This window comes from Oculina patagonica, chromosome 3 (assembly GCF_052425735.1).
Source record: "Oculina patagonica isolate OP01 chromosome 3, crgOcupat, whole genome shotgun sequence".
Lineage (NCBI taxonomy): Eukaryota > Metazoa > Cnidaria > Anthozoa > Scleractinia > Oculinidae > Oculina > Oculina patagonica.
Window position 1 is genome coordinate 13,718,885 of NC_135760.1, and position 19,885 is coordinate 13,738,769.

Here is a 19,885-nt window from a genome sequence, read left to right on the forward strand (position 1 = left end):
CGAAACCGCCGAAACAACCGAAACGGCCGAAACGAGCGAAACGAAACGAAATCACCGAAACAAGCAAAACTTCAAGATTTTCGCCACTTACCATACTATACACCCCGTTTAGCCTACTATACACTCTGATTAGCCTACTACACACTCCGGTTAGCCTACGTTTCACTTAGGTTAGCCTACTATGCACTCCGGTTAGTTTACGGTTAGCTCTCAATAATTGTAATGGGTTTTGCTTGTTTCGGTGATTTCGTCTCGTTTCGCTCGTTTCGGCCGTTTCGGTTGTTTCGGCGGTTTCGTTTCGGTCGTTTCGGTGGTTTCGCTCGTTTCGGTCGTTTCGTTTCGGTGGTTTCGTTTCGTTGTTTCGGGTTTTAGTACATGCAGGACTACCGACCTACTCGTCCCAGGCCCTGTGAACGACGTTGGTTGAGATCATCAAAAAAGATCGACGTGGAATCAGAGAATATTTGCACAACCTGTCTTCATCAATATGCAAATGTTGCATATTGATCATTTTCCTGTTCTCCTGAGCAGTTTGAAGAGTAAAATAACAAAAGTACCATAGATTCATGAAGATCTTGCTTATTGCCTCGCTGACGTCGGAAACAGGGAATTGTTCCACTGCCGATCGAATAAAGTAAGTGTGATAATGGGGTGCTAATAAGTCTAATAAGTTTGTCTGAAGTTTTGCCGTGAATCTCAGCATTACCTGATATTAAGCTTGTCTACTTTTCTTTAACGCAAAATTTGATTGATACAGAGGAGAAAAGTTTTCCGTAGGCTCAGTCTAGTTCGGTTTTCGAATATGTTTTAATAACACAACAACAACTTGTTCTGTAAGTTAATGTGTAAGTCTGACGTGTTACTCTTTGTTTTCACGTGTATTTTTAAAAAGACTTGCTTCCTACCGGTATATGTTCATTTGACCTTAACAGAAACACTGTGACCATAAATTAATTTTTGCAGACTTTCCAAGTAACATCTTTATGGTGCATGTAAACTTTTTACGATTAACTCTTGAGTGGGGGGGGGGGGGGTACTCCCATATGTAAATTAGGATTCTCATCGTCTCACTTAGGGGTATGGGGTAAATTACAGATTTTGGTCTCACTTAGGGAGTTCAGGACAAAATGCCAAGTTTTTTTTTAGCCAACAAGGTCTTGCTTAGGGTAAGAAAAAATGTTGTCATACTGTGTCAGCAGTATAGACTGATCAGGCATGAAAAGTGATATCTTTTAGGGGTCCATATCAGGGGTCCATGAAAAGTGATATCCTTTAAGGGTCCATATCAGGGATCCATGAAAAGTGATATCTTTTAGGCATTAATGTTATACTGATGCTACATTTCATGTTCATGACGATTTTCAGGAGATGTCTGTGTGATTGTAACATTGATTGCTGGCTTCGCTGTGTTACCTGCTTCAAAGATGGTTTGTCGCTGAAGGAGTTTGTTCATACACATGGTCTTGAATGTGTCCTTGGTATTCATGCCTGGAGAGCTGGAAGGCTTTTATTAGGTAATGTATTCGCATTTTGTTGAAAATCACAAAAATGTTCAGGTTTATAATAGGAGGGGGAACACTGTTCAATGGAAGCTAAGGATATCATTTGACAAGAAATCCAGAGTATTATCTAATGTTTCTCAGAAGAACAGATCATTTTGCCCAAATATTAAAGAATAACTTTTTGATGACTGGGGTGTGTTTGTGTGTTGGGGGTAAGGTGGGTTGGGGAGGGGAGGGTGTAAGGATGCCATAAAAATAGTGCAATATCAACACATGATTGACAAGCAGACAGGTGAAATTGATAAATAAAGTAAAATTTCAAACTTACTGCATTATCAAATACCTTTTAAGATAAATGCTTGTCTACACCAGATTGCCCTGTCCCATTTTCCATCATATTTGGAGGAACCGATCTTAATGAACACCACAAGGACAAGGAAAAGTTTGAGACCATGAGCAAAGTGGTGGAGAAGGCAAGGTAAATTTAATAATAAATTTGTTACACTAGCACTGTTATTGGGGTTGTCAATCATACATGATTTCAAAGCAAAAAGGAAAAATTGATTCAGGAGCCATTTGTTTAATAATTTAGCTGCTTAATGTATCTCAAATCCTGTGTCAAAACTTGCTGTCTTGATTTTGAGTTTTGTTTTCCATATCCAGAAAATACAAAAATATTTTTTTTGCATGTTGAAAAATGCTAGATATTTATGTGGTCATCCATTCGTGCATTTGATTGACCATTAAAATAGATTTCAAAAAGTTCTTGAAGACTGACTTGTCAAATAATTATGTTCACAAATCTGGTCACCTAGGAACACAGAAATTATGTTCTTACGTTTGAAGACGAAGGTTAAGGAAACATCAGGGAGAAAATAATTAATACTAACAGTGTAAGTACATTTTAATGTTGTATTTCAGGTATCTTGTGGCGTTTAGCAGTCCAATGAAAAAGCAAGCACTTGATCTGTGGGTGAGGCATTAAGAGTGATCCTCAGTAAATATCATGGGCAGGGGCAGATCTAAGGGGAGGGTACAGGGGGTGCGCAGCCTTCCCCGAGATGACCTGCAGCTTTGTATTTGCTTTTAGAATTTGTTTACTTCACCAGTCAGTTCCACCATTCCTTAGTGGTGCACCCACCCCTAAGAGAAATCCTGGATCTGTCCCTGGTTGGATGACCTTAAACTCAACTTGTTGGTTCTTTGTAACAGCTTTATTCTCGACTTCTCTTACTACAACACATCAAGACACTCGAGAGAGCTCACAGCACACACTGCTCTCTGTACAATGTACTTGGTCATGTCACCCATTTGGCCCATAGCAACCACAGTGACCAGTGTCAATTGACAACATAGTAACACAACTTAACAGAAAACGGAATAAGTTCAGGAAGTGGGAGGGACATCAACCATAAGGCACAAAATGAACCTGATTTTTTTCAAACATGTTTCAAAGGTGTTTCAAACAGTTTTCCAACAGATTGCAAATTTGCTTCAAACAAAACTATCCTTCAGCTCTCTTATGATTTAAGCCCCCCTTTTCATTTGAAGGATAATTTTACATATTAAATAAATGTTCATTTTGTTTCACAGCCAAAGTGTGGAGAGAAGATAATTTTACAGCCACAAGGTAGTCAATTTATTTTAACTTCTTTGATTTAAGATAACCCTCGCTGAAAAACTGCGGGAACTCCTTGGCTTGGTACAAACCCTGAGGTGGTGTTGACACCAACTGGCCAATAAAATATTGCCGTAAATTACAGGTGGTTGTGTAGTAATGAAGTTTTTTCAAAGGACTGGACATTGTTGATAAAAAAGCTGTGCTATTATCATTCATTTTTATCATTCCAAGGTGGCTTGGTAATAATACACACAGGCTTATTACAGTTTTGTTTCTTTCTTTTTTTCATATTGCAGTTTTCAGTGAAATGCGAACTCTGAATTTTAAAATCCAACAAAAATGTTTGGTTTTTTGCTAATATTTTATAATTATGGTGACAGCCAACAAAACATGGAAACAGAAACAAAGAAAATGGAGTGAAATCTACCACACAATTGACAGACTTGACCTTTTGACCCCGGTTGAAGTAAACTTCTGTTTCCCGAGAGGTCCACTAATATGATTGACTGCAGCAAAAAGCGTAAACCGTTTATTGAGAATTAAATTTCAGCGTTCGCACATCACTGAAAACTGCAATGACGTTAATAAGTAAAAAACTGACAGAGAAAAAAATGTCACTTAAATTTTCTCATGTGTTAAAAAAAAAAAATTATGCATCATTTCAGCAGTTTATGTCAAGCCTTCATCAGGATTTAACTTCCACAACCACTTGAGACAAATCACTAGTAAGTAAATACAAACTGTTGTTAGTTATGCCAGATGTCTCTTGCTTAATGATTCCAAGACTTCTGTTATTGTTTTTAATATTCATAATTTTTGTGGTTTTAAAATTTGTCTTTTTTTGCAGATCTAGATAACCATCTAGTTTCAAATGGTCACTGTGATACTGAGAGTCCTAGCTTGGTGGGTTTGCATTTAACTTTTTAAAAATTCAATTAAAAATTGTATAACTCCAATTAAAAAATTTTAAATTTCTAGTATTCAAAACAGGGTTGCCACGGTCAGGGAAAACTCAGGGAAAAACAAAGAATTTTCAAGATCAGGGAAAAGTCATGAAACTTTGCGAAAAAGACAGGGAAAATCTTAGTTCTTGTCAAAGTCAGTTACAAGTCAGGGAATTTTGTTTTCATGGGTTTAAGATCTTGTGAAAAATGTAAAGAGATCAAAAATGAAGAGAAGAATATATCATTATGGTCTGTTGAAAAAGCTGAAGCAAATGTAAAAGTGGATAAATTTGGCTTATTTGCTGGGGTTCTAGTAAGTGGCAACCCTACAAAAGTATATTTTGATTAAAATGGATAATTTTTGTTGGGACAGTTTTCAATTGTTGTTTAACCAATCAAACTAAGCTGCTGGCTGAAACAGGCATATTGTGCTCTTTTATAGCGATAAGTCCAGGGGTGGCTTTAGGGGTGCAAGACCCCACCCCTTTCCTCTTTTGGTTTTTTTAAGAAACGTTTTGTAATCAACTGTCTTTCAAATGGTGTGGTGTTATGCAATCAGAATTCTGTAAACAGCATCTCCATGAAGTGAATTTTTTTATTTGAGGGGGTGGGGGAGGGGAGGGGGTTTGCACTTTTACCACCATTTCTTCAGCCCTGTCTTTCTGAATTTCCAGGATCCTGAAGTCCACCTCCTTGATGTACATACAAGTGCAGTTTGTCATTGCTGTAAGGTAAAGTAAAGTCTGTCTCCGAGCCATGAGGCCCATACAGCCGGAGCTTATCCCGGTTTCTGTAGCATTAAGCGACTAGGAGTATTGCTACTCCCCCCTGGATGGGATGCTAGTCCATCACAGGGTTACCCCCCAGCAGTAAATTCGCCGGTACCCATTTATACACCTGGGTGGATAGAGGCACTGTGAGAGTAAAGTGTCTTGCCCAAGAACACAACGCAGCGCCCCGGCCAGGCCTCGAACCTGGGCTGTTCGTCTCGGAGCCGAGCGCGCTAACCATTAGGCCACCGCGCCTCCCACCAGTTTGTCATTACTGTACTTCATTAATATTACCATAAATATTTATTTTCATTTTCTTTTTCATACAGGTTGTGTTTCTGTTGGTTGCTGGTTTAAGACCTGTTAAAGATCCACTTTACTTGGCAGCATCAATAGCAGGTGTGTAAGCAGTCAGTTGCTTGATGTCTTGAGCAGAAATCATCACAGATTAAAAGTAAAATTTGATACTCGGCCATACTAGGTCAAGTTAGATTTTAGAACATGTTCATTGACTGGACAGCTTTTTGACATTGTACGAGCAATCAAGATGAGCGGTGCAAGTTTGAGCCCTGAGGCCAGGGTCACTGTGTTGTGTTCTTGGGCAAGACACTTGACTCTCACAGTGCCTCTCTCCACCCAGAAGTATACCAGTAACTATTATAGGTTTTATCTTTATCAGTGATATCAAGTGTCTATAGAATCCTTGTGCATGCATTGTATGTGGCCATTGTCGTTATTGTTTATGAATATTTTTATTTAACTGTTCTTTAGAGTGGCATAAGGAGGACAGCCGCATCCATTTGGTTTTAGTGGGACCAGAGGTGGGAATATATTTGTAACTGTACAATCCATTCAAAAAGTATTATAAATTATAATTATTTCAACACATTTGCCTGTGAGAGAGGTAATGGACTGGACTTCCAGTCAAGCTGCCCGGGTCCAAGTGTCGGCCAGCTGGGTTATTGCTCCACACTAGGCTTGGGCAAATACTTTGAAACCTGTAAAATATCCAAACGTGTTATCTGTGAAACCATTGAAAGATTTAGAGATTAATAAATAAGATTTATATTAAAGGGAACAATCTTTTATTTTGATTTTTTGTTGTTCTTTTCTGTATGATTTGCCACAGCTTGACACTGAGTTTGCGAGAGAGATCAAATACCAAGTCCAAAGGTACAAATTGATGCTACCGGTATCTTCATGTACGACAAGGGAGTGTTTACTTTTTAACTGAGATTGTTGTTGCAGTTAATTCTAGAAACAGATGTCAGTAGTCGCATGCTAGAACTGTAAACTATACATTAACAATTTTTATGAGAAATTTGTTCCAATTTCCAGGCACCTTTAGTTAGTTTCCATATAACAAAACAGATTTTAAAAAGAACAAAGAATCGTGACTTATTCAGCACGGAATCAAAAGGAGAAAGTTGATAAAATGCTTGACATGATTCCTATACTTAGAAACACAGTTGTTTCTCATTCTATGTTGATTCCTGTTTGTTGCCAAAGAAATGCTAAAAATTGTGTACACTAAATCCATTTAATTAAATAATTCATTTTACTACATAAATATAAGAATTGTAATTTTAATCTTAGCATAGTTAATTTAAATACACGACTCCACAAGCTTTTAGCTTTTATTATTGTCCTGTAGTACTTTTTCCTTGATTTAAAAATGCCTCTCTTGTTCTCTGCCGTCGTTTCTCGGCTTTCTGTTCGTTGTTTCAGAATCTGTACTGTATAACAAGCCATAAAAGCAAACTTCACGGACGTCGCTCGTCTCCAGGGCCTTATCTGCGTTCAAAATGGTGGCTCGAATATTAACTCCACCCCCTCTTGGAGAAAGAAATGATTACAACGCTATAAACTCACTAATTACAATACTATCGCAATAGTATCGCAATAGTGTCACTACTATCGCAATAGTATTGCAATAGTAATTCAACTATCGCAATACTATCGCAATAGGCAAAATGACCACAATAGTCACCACTAAAAATAAAGTTTTATCTATCTATCTTTAAATAATTTGAACATCTTCCAGACTTCCGGGAGTTGTTATGTTGCCACCATTACAATCATTTGACCTTCATGCAGCAATCCAAAATTGCTTTGCTGTTGTTAACAGTTCAACAAGCGAAGGCATGGCATCTGCACTTCTAGAGGTCAGTTCTCCTAAAACTTGTGTGATTGTAAAAACAAATGCAAATGTTGTTTCTATTGGTCATGCACTGAGCTTCATGCAGGCATGCCACTGAAACTGAAAAAAAAAATATTTTAGATGAATATGATTAACACAGTTCAAAAAACCCAACTCATTCAGGAGGCAGACCAGTTGGATGTTAATGTATACAATTAATTAATATTAATTAAATTTAATTAATTGATAAATTAATTATTAATTAATTAATAGAGTAAATAACATTCACCACTAGTGTTTTCTTATTTGCAGTACAGGGTGATTTCAGATCTTAAAGTTATAATATCATTGTATAAATATTTACAAGTCGGCACCTTGCTCAAGAAATCAATCAATCGATCAATTCCCGGGGGGGGGGGTACTTGGGTAAATTTTTTTTGGGTATGTGCCCCTGGCCTCTCAGAACCCCTATTGTCATATTCTATGGCCAATTATAGACCCCATCTTAGTCACTTTTGGGTAAATTTAATTTTTACGACCCCAACTTAGTCACTTTCTGGGAGCCGTTTGTCAAATATTGAACAACAGCAATAAATACGGTACCATTTTTTCGGCGAATATTTCCGTTCATAAATCACAACTTGCCAGATTTTCGTACTCTCAAAATCCCGGAAAAGTGTGACCCCATTCTAGTCACCCTATAAAAAATGCTTGAAATGGCGACCCCATTATAGTAAGTCCAGTCCTGAAAATGCGACCCCATCCAGCGGCACATCCCCATTAGCCCATTTATAGGAAGTGCCCCCCCCCTCCGGGATCAATTTAAGTGATTCAGATACCATACTACAAAAACTGTGATAAGGCAATGAAATTCAACTACAGGTGTATAATAATTTTTCATTTCAAGATGTCAGGATGGTTTTACAAACCCTTACAATCTTTATTTTGTCTTTAATAACAGTCCATGGAGTTGGGTGTCCCTGTGCTGGCACGGAACATTCCTGGAAATTCTGCATTGATAAAACACAGAGAAACAGGACTTCTTTTCAACACACCTGAAGTAATGTCATTTTCAACAATTTAAAAGACTTTTTGATTCTTATCTTTAAAAACGTAAAACTGATAGCAATATTTTTAAATTTTCTCACCTTCTGCTAACTTCTCATAAACATTGGAAGAGAATGGGCTTAAAGGTTGTAGATATATGTGTGTAACCCTAAAAGATACCTTGATGGGTTAAACATTGGTACTCCTTCCTTAACACGCTTAGTGGTATAAAAAATCCACAATTTGTACCCTCCAGAGACAAGCATCCCTGCCCCTTTCACATGGGAGGGTCTGCTAGGGGGAGATAATTGTGATTGGCATCAAACCATGATGCACACTTCTCCACTCACAACATATGAAAGGTGAAATATACTGATGATGTGTTTCACCTTTACCTTGAAGGAATTCATCACACTTGCCAGAGAGTTAAAGAAATCTCCCTCACTTCGCAGTCGCATTACAGTAAATGCGAAAAACTATGTTTGTGAACATCATTCTATTGAAGGCGAAAAGAAAACTTACAAGTGGCTTGTGGAAAAACTTGTTTCACTTTAGTACTAACAGACCAGGCTAATGGCTCTGAGCACTAGACAGAATACCAAACACAACAGGTATTGTAAATAATCATCCAAAGCGTCAGCCAATCCTCCTAGTTTGGCCGGGATACTCCTGATTTCTGGTCTTTTCTCGTGGTCTCCTGACAAAGACTTGAAATCGCGCAGTTTATCTGAAAAAAAAAAAACAGCTATAAATTTATTAACTGAAGCTTCTAAACGTTTTCTTGAATCCCAAAAAATAAACAGCTTACACACAGAGATCACTAATTCTTGCTTCCATTGTAGGTACGATTAGGAGATTGGGTGGTGACGAAGCATGAATCAGAAATGTGTTGTTCCAGAAAATACTTTTCTTTAAAATTTTGGCTTTTGAGACCTCCCACCCCTCCGAAATTCCAATGACTTTCCATGGTGTTTGTACAGATATTTTCTGGAACTGTACAAATCATAGTAGCTGAGGAAGATTCAGCTGGTTCTCTAGCTCTAGATTTTTTTGATTCATTCCCACGTTTTGTTTCGTCGTCTTCCAAATTTTTTTTCTTGAGGGCTGGCAGGAAAAATTTTAAGTAGACTTTTTTTTAACTTTTACTTTCATTGTATTTGTGTCTTTTAGGAATTCTCAGTGGAGTAAAAGTATGGGAAATCTAAGAGATGAGAAATGGACGAAAGTTTTCTTCAACTCTACTAACATCAACATGGAAGCTGAGAGTACGAGAGGGTTGTGTGAAATTGCGGACTAAAACAAAAGAATTTATTCATCTCTAAGCCTTGATGTGATTTCTTTACTTTTAGTCTACAAAGACTCGACCATGTTAGAATTTTAATATATCAAAATCGGTCAAATATGTATTTTAAATAATTGTACAATAAAACAATACTTTTGGCACTCACAGGGAGTAAAGCTTCATAAATATCTTTGTAAACTGATCTTATAAACCCAAGCTGATACTGTTAAAAAATAATTTCCATTTCGTCTTTTGCCCAAAATGTCTACTTCCCATAAAGAATTCATCACCTCATTTGATAAAAATGTCCATTGATATTTTTCTCATTAACGGATATCTAAAGTATTGACACTTGCACACAACAGACATGTAGTCGCATCCTTTAGAACGCTCACACAATTATTCGGGAAATCCCCCGTTTACTTACTACTTACTGCCCATCATGCCTGTGTGGCACATAGGGCAGCAACTAAGTTTCTTCAACCCTGCCTATCTCTAGCCAGTTTTTCAATGGTGCTCCAGCTGTAATTGAGCTCCCTTAACTCCGTTTCTACCGTTCTGCGCCATGTTTTTTTGGGGCGCCCGAAATCCCCCGTTTGACGTAGATATTTACGCACGAATATTGAAACAAAAGGAATTTGTTAATGAGTTAGAAACTGTCCATTTTCAAAGAGGACCATTTTGTTCTTTAACGAATTTCTATTGACACTTGCACACAATAGATATGGAATCATACCCTTTCAAACACGCACACACTTGTCCGGAAAATCCTCCTATTGACGAAGCTATTTACGCATGAATATTGAAACCTTAGGGAATTTGTTAATGGGTTGAAAACTGGCCATTTTAAAGGTGGACAATTTTGCTCATTAACGGATTTCTATTGTTTGAGTATTTAGAGGGGATTTTCTCCGCGTCTAATAGACTTGCGACTTTGACACGCATACAATAGATCAGACAAGGCGTCACACGCTTTTAAACACGCACACAATTGTCCGGGAAATCCGCGTTTTGAAGGAGATATTTACGCATGAATATTGAAACAATAGGAACTTGTTAAGGTGTTGAAAACTGGCCATTTCCACGTGGTGGATTATTTTGCACATTTTACAAATTTGTTTTGTTTAAATATCCAGAAGGGATTTCTCTGCGTGTAAAAGACTCACCAAACGGCAGCATCGAACTCGAACGCGCCAAAACGTTTATAGAAAGGCGTTTTCGCGAGAACCGATTGCACGCGTTTGCAACACGTTTGCAACGCGTTTGCGCACGACAAGTTTCACCCTGATCTTTGACAGGCTGGGCCTTGTACGGCTCACAAAACGGCGGCATCGAAGAACTCAATCACGCCAAAGCACTCAGACCCTCGACTTTCCCCTAGGGGGAAAAACCAATTGCACGCGTTTCCAACGCGTTTGAGCCCGACAATTTTCACCTTGGACTTTGACCTGGGCCAATTACAAGGCTCACGAAACGGCGGCATTGAACTCAATCGCGCAAAATGTTCAGAAAGCTGTTTTATCGTATATAAGGCTTATACCAGATGTCACGCTACAAGCTAAGTTAACACAACGTTTATTGAAACATCACTCAATGCAGAAGCTGTCTCTACTTTATTTATTATACATAAATTTTGACAAATTTCCTGTTAATATTTAGACACTCTTGGGAAACGTCATCGCTTCTGCATGCATTGCGTGCCGTTTATTTCTAAGCTGTTGGAGTCCAATAAAGACCGAAAACATAGCATCGGTCACATATCTTTTCAGCGAAAAGGGCTTTGAAAAGTACTGCCGTTATTTAGGTGTGGAGTCGTTTCGAGTCTATCAATAGATATTACAGCCTAAACTGTTTTTTCTCTTAGTATTTAAAGTAATTTTAATCTATTTTTGTTTTCGCGCAGGTAGCACATCCTTCAGACAACGCATACACAAAAACAGAAAGCTTTTAAATGACAAGATAATCATCAGTGTTTATTTTCAGAATATTGTGTCAAAAAGGCTCTGCTCTGAATAAAGTCCCAACAAAAAAGGCGTGAAAATTAAAAAGAAGGCGTTTTCAAAGTCGTCCCTTCTAGTTCGGAAATCGTTTCTCTCGTGCTCTGTGCGCCTTGAGGTCGACCTCAAGTCTGATTTAAAGCTAAAATAAATATCTTTTTGACAAAATAAACATATATTTGTCTCGGTTCGTAGTCTGGTAGCGTGCGATATAGTCAAAACAAAGTTTCTGCTTCCCTTTTTTGGCCTAATGGATGCGCATCTTTGTCGACAGTTCTGCTGTTTATCGTTTGTAATCTTGGGCTGTCTCGACCTATTTTAGTTCGATTTAAGAGAGAATCTTGCACTTAACAAAACATGAACTTAGCAATTCTTTCACGCTATTGTACTTTGCCTGTTTATGCCGATCTACACAGCTAATCTTTTAAAAACAGGAATACTTCCTGATTGTGCCTTTAACTGCTTGTTTCACTTCCCTGATTTTCCAACAGTACAAAAACGGGTTCAGAGATGAGATAAAGCAGACTAAAGCTGCTACAACTAACCAGGCCACGTCATTTTCTATTCCATTGACATATAACACAGCAGCAATGCCCCACGGAACATAGCACGCAACTAATGCCAACTGCACCCACATAATGCTGGAGACTGTTTTTTTGTATCTTGCTATGTTTAGTTGAACCCTTTCTCCGTTCTGTTGTCTGTTTTGTACTTGGGTTTGTTGATGTCGTAGTTTGAGGTGGATCCTCGTGTAACAGAAAATAGAAGTTAAAATGCAAAGTATGAAGATTACAAAGACTGCCTTATTGGGGATATCAATTCTCCACACCCTGAGCAATCCACCTGAAGCAGCAATTAGCCAAAAACAAGTTATGAGTACACGAACTCGCAATAAGGTTATGACATGTCTGTATCTCAGTCCCAACAACAGGGCGAGAAGTCTGTCCACACTAATTGCTGTCGATGTTAAGATAGATACTGCGCACAAAATGTAACTCGAAGATACCGAAACGTTGTAAGCATAGTAGTAAACAGTCAAATTCATCTTTATTATACGAAAGATGATGCGTGTAGCGTAGACTGGTTGTACAGTAAGACCCACGCAAAGATCAGTGACTGCCAGACATCGAAAGAAAAGTTTTGTTGGAGGATGAATAGAAGAGACGTTCTTAAGAGCAAAAAGGATCAGAGCATTGCTTACAGCAGCGGTGATGGAAACGGAAAAATGTTCAAAGCTGACAAAAATTCAGCTATGCCTGCTGGTAGTGTGCTGAGTGTTTGGTTCAGTTTGCTTGTGTAGTTTTCTTCTCCAGTTAAGATAGCCATTGCTCTTGTGTTGTCAGAAAATTAAGCTTCCCCTTAAGAGTTCTTGAAGTTAAGCAAGGTTTGAAATTTTTCGTTCTAGCTTGCAGATTCGTTAGTGAGAAGGCGATTTTATATGTCACTGATAAGATAACACACCCGCTTGTACTTTGCATGTGTTTTTTTGCAGGACTTTCTAATTATTTTTAAAGGAAAGAATGTTTGTTTTTTAAACTGACAGATCTGTCAGTTGGTGAGATATCGCAACTTGAACCGTTGGGATTCTACTATTTTTTTAGCTAACAAAACTGAACCGAAAGAATAGAATCAGTCACATATCTTTTTTAGCGAAAAGGCCTGAAAATTTCTCCCGTTATTAGGGTGTATAGTCTTTCCGAGTCTATCGAATAAATTTTTCTTTTAGTCTGTGTGCGTGTTTATTTGTCGGTGGGTTCATGCACACGAAATACTCTACTGATCCATATACTTTTACATATCGCAAGAATCAATATATACATACACAGTTTTAGAGCCGCGCACAACTGTTTTCTAATTATCTATTTGTTTTTTTAACTGGTGTCAATTAGCATCGGCTGTATTTAATCAGACTTCAAAGTTTGACAGATAGGCCATTAACCTACGTTTGGGATGTGCGCAATAAAATAAATAAAATTATATTCTCCAGGAAGTTGAATGAAACGATATTCTGCAACAAAGTGTTTTCAACCTCTGGAGGACAAAACCTTTTTTCAAGAAAAGGCATTTTTATTGTATTCCGAAACTTAAACTTCTTTTTTTTTCTCCTACACATGCAAGCGGAATTTTGTAGAGAAAGTCAATTCTTGACTAGCCAATGCTGACAGACTGCGTGGTGCAAAATATTTATTTTGCGGGAAGCAATAAATTTAAAGTTTATCTTCAGAAGTGTGGATAATTTGACATGTGAAGCTCAGACTGGACACACAATAAATGAATGTTTTAAAATGACAAGATAGTCATCCATGTTTATTACCAAAATGTTGTGGCAAAAATGGCTCTTCTCTGAAAAAAGTCCCAAGAAAAAGCCGTGAAAATTAAAAGGTAGACTTTCTCAAGGTCGTTCCCTTTTATTTCAGAATGCCCGGTCTCTCGAGCTCCGCGCTCCTCCTGCTCGACTTCAAAGTAAGTCTAATTGAGTTGTGGTTTTGACAAAATAAACATTTGTCGTTGCCCAGTCTGATAGCGTGGGCAAGTCCAGAATTAATTTTGTCTACTAACGCTTCCGCTTACCAAGTGCAGGTGATATGAAATCGACCTTAAAAATGGCTTAACAATTTCCAAAATAAGTATACCAGACTCTACCAGCCTACAGTTCATCATTTCAGGTGAAGAAACGGACAGTGGGAATAAAAACTTTGTAAAATGACAGTCATTTTTTCAGTACATTTCACAACAACTCTTGCATGAGCGAACATTTTCGATTTAATAAAGTCGTTAATAACTAGTCACGATTAAGAGAGCTTTTTCACTCGAATGAATAACCCTGAGGTAATCTTTTTTCCAGCTTTAATACAAGTTTTGGGTCTGATTAATTTGTTGATCTGACAGTTGGTTATATTTGGTTTCATTCAGTATTAGTGAAATAAAGACCTAAAGAATAGCATTGTGATAAAAAGAAAAGAAAAAGAGAAAAGAATCGGCGCATTTTAAGTTTCGCTGATATCTAGGCGGTGTAGAGGGGATTGAGCTTGTTCTCTGACCTTGGCCATACAAGGCTCAACAAACGGCGGCATCGAATTCGGTCGCGCCAAAACGTTCAGAAACATTAAGGTGTTTTCTCGACTTCCCTTCCCCTCCCCCCCCCTCCCCCCCCCCCCCCCCCCCCCCCCCGCCAGGGGAGAAACCAATTGCACGCGTTTCCAACGCATTTGCGCACGAAAAGTTTCACCTTGGTCTTTGACCTGGGCCATACAAGGCAACACCGACAACACCGATCGCACGCGTTTCCATCGCGTTTGCGCACGACAAGTTTCACGGCCTCACAACAAGACTCCCACTCTAAATCTTGATTGAAAAATAAAAATGGAATCTCAGACATGTAGAATCACCATATTTTTTTTTCATGGTTCTCTAGATTTTCCTTTATGGGCTTTATCAGGGGTTGGCAGGTCTGCAAACCGTGCACTGTATAAACTCTTTATCAGGGGTTGGCAGGTCTGCAAACCGTGCACTGTATAAACTCTGTTGTGAGGAATCTAACCTGCTGGATGGGTATTTTACTAATAAGCTTAATCGGGGGTGGAAGCGGAATCATTTGCTTTGGATATTCACGATTCCTGTCTTATTTTACCTCGATGATTCATGATTCATTTATAAATTTTATTCGATATTCATGATTCAATTTTCTTTCTTTTTATCCAGCTTTCAAAATAACGTGTTACCAGTTTCTGTTGTTTTGCTTTTACATGCAGGCTGGTTGCGCATTCCGGTTCCCTGTTAACAGAGTCAGGGGTTTCCAAATGGAGGGGTTTCCAAATGGAGACTCGTCTGGCACGGAATAATGCCGGAAGCCGATGTAAAATATTTTCAGTCGTATAATTATTTCTAAATATTCACTGTGGGTAACGTACTTGATCACTTTAAAGTTAGTACCTAAGTAAGGACATAGTTAACTATGGTAAGGATGAGATGTGAAGACAAGGGTACATTCGTGTACATTTTGAAAACTAGATGCTCAGAAATGCGATTTCAGGCCATTTCTGGAATATACTTGTTAAGAATTAAGTAATTGTCCCATCAGTTTAATTTTTGTTACATTCTATATTCACAAGCATGCAATATCGATGGAAGCATTTATTTGCGATTCATGATTCTTTTAGCCATCTCTTGTTATTCATGATTCCCAAGTTGTAAACACAAAGATTCATGATTCCTACCAATTTTACAGGTATGATCAGGATTCCGCTTCCACCCCCGAAGCTTAAGAAACCCTAAAGGTTTAAGGTTTAGTAAGGTTATTAGTTAAATGCCCATCCATGCCTAGCCTGCGAACGCAGAAGTATTTCCGGCCGTCGGTTCTCTTTGCTTCTCTTCCGGCGGGTGAAACTTGAGCCGAAAAAGCCGTCTGCTCTGCTCTCGCAGGCTAATTCATGTCCGTCGTTTCGGGTTTTAGCACATGCTGCCTGGATGTGCTGACTCCTGTGATGCTCGGACCTTAAGATTTCTCTGGTGAAGTCAGCCATTTTGAACTGGAACTGGAAGCAGTCAAAAAGAAATCAATGGCGCGATGGCGCCAAAAGTTTGTATGTGATCTCTCACGTGACTTTTTCTGACCGCGAGGACCTGAGCATTAAAAACAAATTAAAATTTCCTTGTCCCCAGAGCTCTCTCTAGCGTTCTTTATTCTTGTCGCTTTGTAAACATCTCTGGGGAATATATATCTTTTAAAAAATATTGAGATAATGAACTGAATGAAAAGTCGCTTGGATATTAATTATCACTGGTCTGAAAAGATGGTACGTTTCCATCTTTTTGACAGCCGTTGGTAAGAAAGATTAAGATCATTGACCATACAAAACGTTATTAATATTGATCATATCGAAGCGACAAGGAAACTGAAACAAACTTGCTGAGGGTTCTTGCTAAAAAAAAACCCATTTATTCTTCGATCGTATTGTTTTGGCTCATGTTGTTCTCAGATGTTACATAAGCGAACTGGAAGATCTTGATCGAATCCTAGCGGGAAAAGGTAAGACGAAAAGATTAATGCACAAGTTTGAAACCAACATGGCGCATGTGGCTTCTTCGTATGAATTGGTTTAGACTTAGATATAAACTTACAAGTTTTACAGCGAATTTGCAGATAAGCCAATTGGTTTAGCTTGTCATTATGTACATATTCATAAAGACGACTTTTCATTTATGTTGAGTATAAGCTTTATATTAATATTGCCAACCGGACACAAACGAGAACACATTGTTTACCGTTGTTTTGTGAGTCAAGTGCTGTATTTTGGTCAGTATTCCTTGATGTTTTTTGTTTTCATCCATTATTTTATGTCATCTGTGTCTGGTACACAACTCTCAAATTTATGCCATTCAATAGATCCAATTTCAACTTAATTTAAGTAGAATTGGTTTTATGATAATGCCTCCTAACGCATAAAATCATAGACATTTTCAACTATTATCTTATTTTTCACCTTTGAGGTGTTGTGACCAGGCAAGCTAGCTTGAGGCTAAAGCTTTCTTAGATGGGCGACCTTGACCTAACTACAGAGCAACAACAAATTTTAGCTCAGGTTTGTTTATGCAGTGCTTTTAATAACTTAATCAAATTTTGAGGAAAAGATCAGATTTGATATTCCAGCAGCAGGCGTCTGAATCACAGCTGCACCTGCTGCATCAGCCTAATTGTCATTCGTCAAATTTCAGAAGAAAAGTTTTTACAAACTGCCGATTACTGGCACATATAAAAGTCTAAAGAGATTGCCAAGAGATTATGACAATGTGGGAGCTGTGGACAAAAATGAAATAACTAAATAATAATTTGTTGTAAGTCGGCATTTCCGCATCATCGAGATGCCATTATTAAGACTAACAATAAAATAAAATGTGCGATGTCTTGAGAATGGCATCTCGATGATGTGGAAACATCAACTTATAACTGTATTATTTTTGCATGTATATGCTTTACAAAATCTCTTCTAACTAAATAATTACCTTAAAATAGCTCCACTACTACGTACATTTGGTATCAAAAGATAGACAATCTCTGTCAAAATCAAATTTATTGCTGTATGCAGCTGTTCAAATATGCCATAAGAATGGGATTAAAAAAACAGTCCCTGGGTGGCTTATTTTAATCATTTTGTCCAGGGCAATATTTGGTATTAAAAGTAAAATGTGTTGGGCCAGAAAAAATCCTGCTCCTGGAATCCTAGCTGAATTGAAAAGTTTTTGGGGTTTAGAAAGCATGTGTCTTAATTCCATCCTACTGTGAATTGGAATCGCTCCATAGTCAGATCACTCTAAGTTAGATCTCTCCAAGCAATAGTAAAATTGCTTCAACCAGGAAGTTTAGAAGTTAGCTCTTGTTTTGACTCATGGATTAAAGAGGGTACTAGCAAAGGGTGGGTCATGATCCTGTTTCACACACAAATTTAAACTGAATTCATGGTCATGTAAACTGGAAACAGTAGAATTCATGAATCACATGTCTTTTCTAGCTATTTTTATGCTTCACGTGTACGGTCTAATCTTTGCCCTATTTTCACGTGTCACAGTCTAATTTTCGCCCTTTTCATGTGTCACACATAAACCCTTTGCTATCCTTATTAAAGAACAAGGTATATTCATGTGCAGTGTGCTTGTTTCAACTCAAGGATTAAAGAACAAGATGTTTGTGTAGTGCACTTGTTTCTTTGTTTCCCCTTGGAGCGAAGTCACTTTTTAAAGGAGCGATCTGACTTAGAGTGATCTGACCAGATACCGTGAATTGTACTTTAGCCTCAACTATTCTTAACATTTGGCTTTTCTTCTGCACCTTAATTTCCACAGTAGAATTTCTAAATGACCTTCCATAATTGGTGGGTATAGATCGTCTTTTTCTTTGCACTGCATGTGAAAACAATTCATGTATATTATTGTAATGTTTTATTATTTTAATAAATAATTAATTATTAAAAACTATTACATATTGCCAGTTCCGTGATTGTGTTAGTGATGTTCTTCAACCAGATCATGACGATCACTTCCTGCTAAGATGGCTTCGAGGTAAGAGAGAATTATTTAAAGGATGTACAGAAATATTGTTGCAGCATATAAGCTAGGATGGAGTCATCTCCTGTAGGACACCAGGCCACTGCTCCATGGTAGTTACCAGCACACTCAAAAGAGTGGCCTTGACATCAATTTCCGGTTCCGTAATAACCTTGCTTTCCAGCCCTATCACCCACCTGGGGGGCAAGGAACTAATTGGCATATAGCTACTGGATGGGTTAATAACGTAAAAATGTTCTCTGGCTAGCGAGTTATCTATAACAGTAAAACCCCTATTAAGTGGCCAGTTGTCCAAGTCCCAAAAGTATTGCCGGTATAATACTGTAAATAAAACCCAGTTGGTCGTCCAGATTAGGATTCACCTGTTGCTTTTTCTCCAATGATTATTTTTGGTGGCCAGCAAGAATTTTCATATAGTTACGAAGTTTGGCCTCAATTGTTTTCAACAAGCTTATGACAGATAAGAGCATGATCAGAAATTGGAAGTGGCGACTTTTAAAAACATTCAAACTCGCGCTTAATAATTATCGTCTTGATGTGATACCATTGTCACTGAGCTAGCTAAGTGAGGATCATTTGATTTCCTGGCAATAAAGTGATGTTTAACCAATTACCATGCCTTATGCTAATTTTTTTTAATTTCTTGCTAAATACAGTATATTATTTTTATTTTTTCTTCATATATAGCAAGAGATTTTAGTATAGAAAAAGCAGAGTTCATGCTCAGAGAGGTATTTATATCTGATTGTAATCCTCCCACTAGTTGCTAAATTTAGATCACCATGTTTTCTGTAAGTTCAAAAATCTATCTACAACAAACGATGCTGTCAAGTCATATTAAGGAGACTAACAACAGTTTCCAACACTTTCCAGCTCTTATACTTTGATTGGTCAGTAGGACAAATCTTAATCAGTAAATGCTAACCATAACGATGTCAAACAAATGTCCAATCATTGCTAAACAAGTTGTGATCATTTTCATGGCGTCACTGGTTGCCATAGCAAAAGTATAACCTGTTAAAAACACCGTAAATTTTCCCTTAACGTGCTTATAACTTAGAAACCAGTTCGGTGACCCCCATTTTATATTATTGAGTATAAATGATCATATGTTAAGACACGACTTGTTGCAAAGTTAACAAAATTTCCAGAGCGGTTTCAGAGCCACCTTACATTTTTAATTTTTTTTATGTATTTTTCACTGCCTGCTTCTTTCGCTAGAGCTTGAATGTGCGCAGACGCCTGGGACTTGACAGTTTGGTGGAAACATACAAAGTTCCTGAGGTGAGTCTTTGATCATTCAACAAAATTTTGTGCAATAGAAATAAAATTACCATAATTATAAATTAAATAAATGTGATTATTCTCTGCAGGTGTTGTCAAAATTTTATCCTGGAGGTTACTTTGGTTACGACAGAGATGGCTCGCCAGTCTTCATTGATCCAATTGGACAAATTGACTTTAAAGGTATGGTACTGGACACTACATCACTGCAGGATAAATACTGTTCAGGAAAATTA

At 37.8% G+C, this 19,885-nt stretch overlaps 2 protein-coding genes and 1 pseudogene across 3 annotated transcripts in view; 2 read left to right on the plus strand and 1 right to left on the minus strand.

Moving 5' to 3' along the window:
* The first annotated feature begins 424 nt into the window (after window positions 1-424).
* Window positions 425-9,471, plus strand: LOC144646764 (glycosyltransferase 1 domain-containing protein 1-like). Its single transcript, XM_078506449.1, has 15 exons — window positions 425-634; window positions 1,366-1,514; window positions 1,875-1,980; window positions 2,424-2,475; window positions 3,096-3,132; window positions 3,789-3,848; window positions 3,971-4,026; window positions 4,742-4,798; window positions 5,167-5,236; window positions 5,609-5,658; window positions 5,967-6,010; window positions 6,882-7,002; window positions 7,939-8,037; window positions 8,427-8,635; window positions 9,195-9,471. Exons 1-14 carry the CDS (start codon window positions 567-569, stop codon window positions 8,577-8,579), a joined length of 1,122 nt encoding a protein of 373 aa, XP_078362575.1. The 5' UTR covers window positions 425-566; the 3' UTR covers window positions 8,580-8,635; window positions 9,195-9,471.
* Window positions 9,472-11,727: 2,256 nt separating this feature from the next.
* On the minus strand, window positions 11,728-12,695 carry LOC144647503 (adenosine receptor A3-like; annotated as a pseudogene).
* Window positions 12,696-15,987: 3,292 nt separating this feature from the next.
* LOC144646761 (SEC14-like protein 2) overlaps window positions 15,988-19,885 on the plus strand; it is a 137,833-nt gene continuing 133,935 nt past the window's right edge. Inside the window, exons 1-7 of one of the 2 annotated variants that reach the window (XM_078506446.1) lie at window positions 16,017-16,128; window positions 16,283-16,332; window positions 16,794-16,885; window positions 18,290-18,359; window positions 19,053-19,096; window positions 19,587-19,649; window positions 19,739-19,832. In XM_078506446.1, coding sequence (XP_078362572.1) covers window positions 16,838-16,885; window positions 18,290-18,359; window positions 19,053-19,096; window positions 19,587-19,649; window positions 19,739-19,832 — 319 coding nt within the window. In that variant the 5' untranslated portion in view covers window positions 16,017-16,128; window positions 16,283-16,332; window positions 16,794-16,837. Of the gene's footprint in view, window positions 16,333-16,793; window positions 16,886-18,289; window positions 18,360-19,052; window positions 19,097-19,586; window positions 19,650-19,738; window positions 19,833-19,885 lie in introns of both variants that reach the window. The other variant, XM_078506445.1, reaches the window with a different exon arrangement.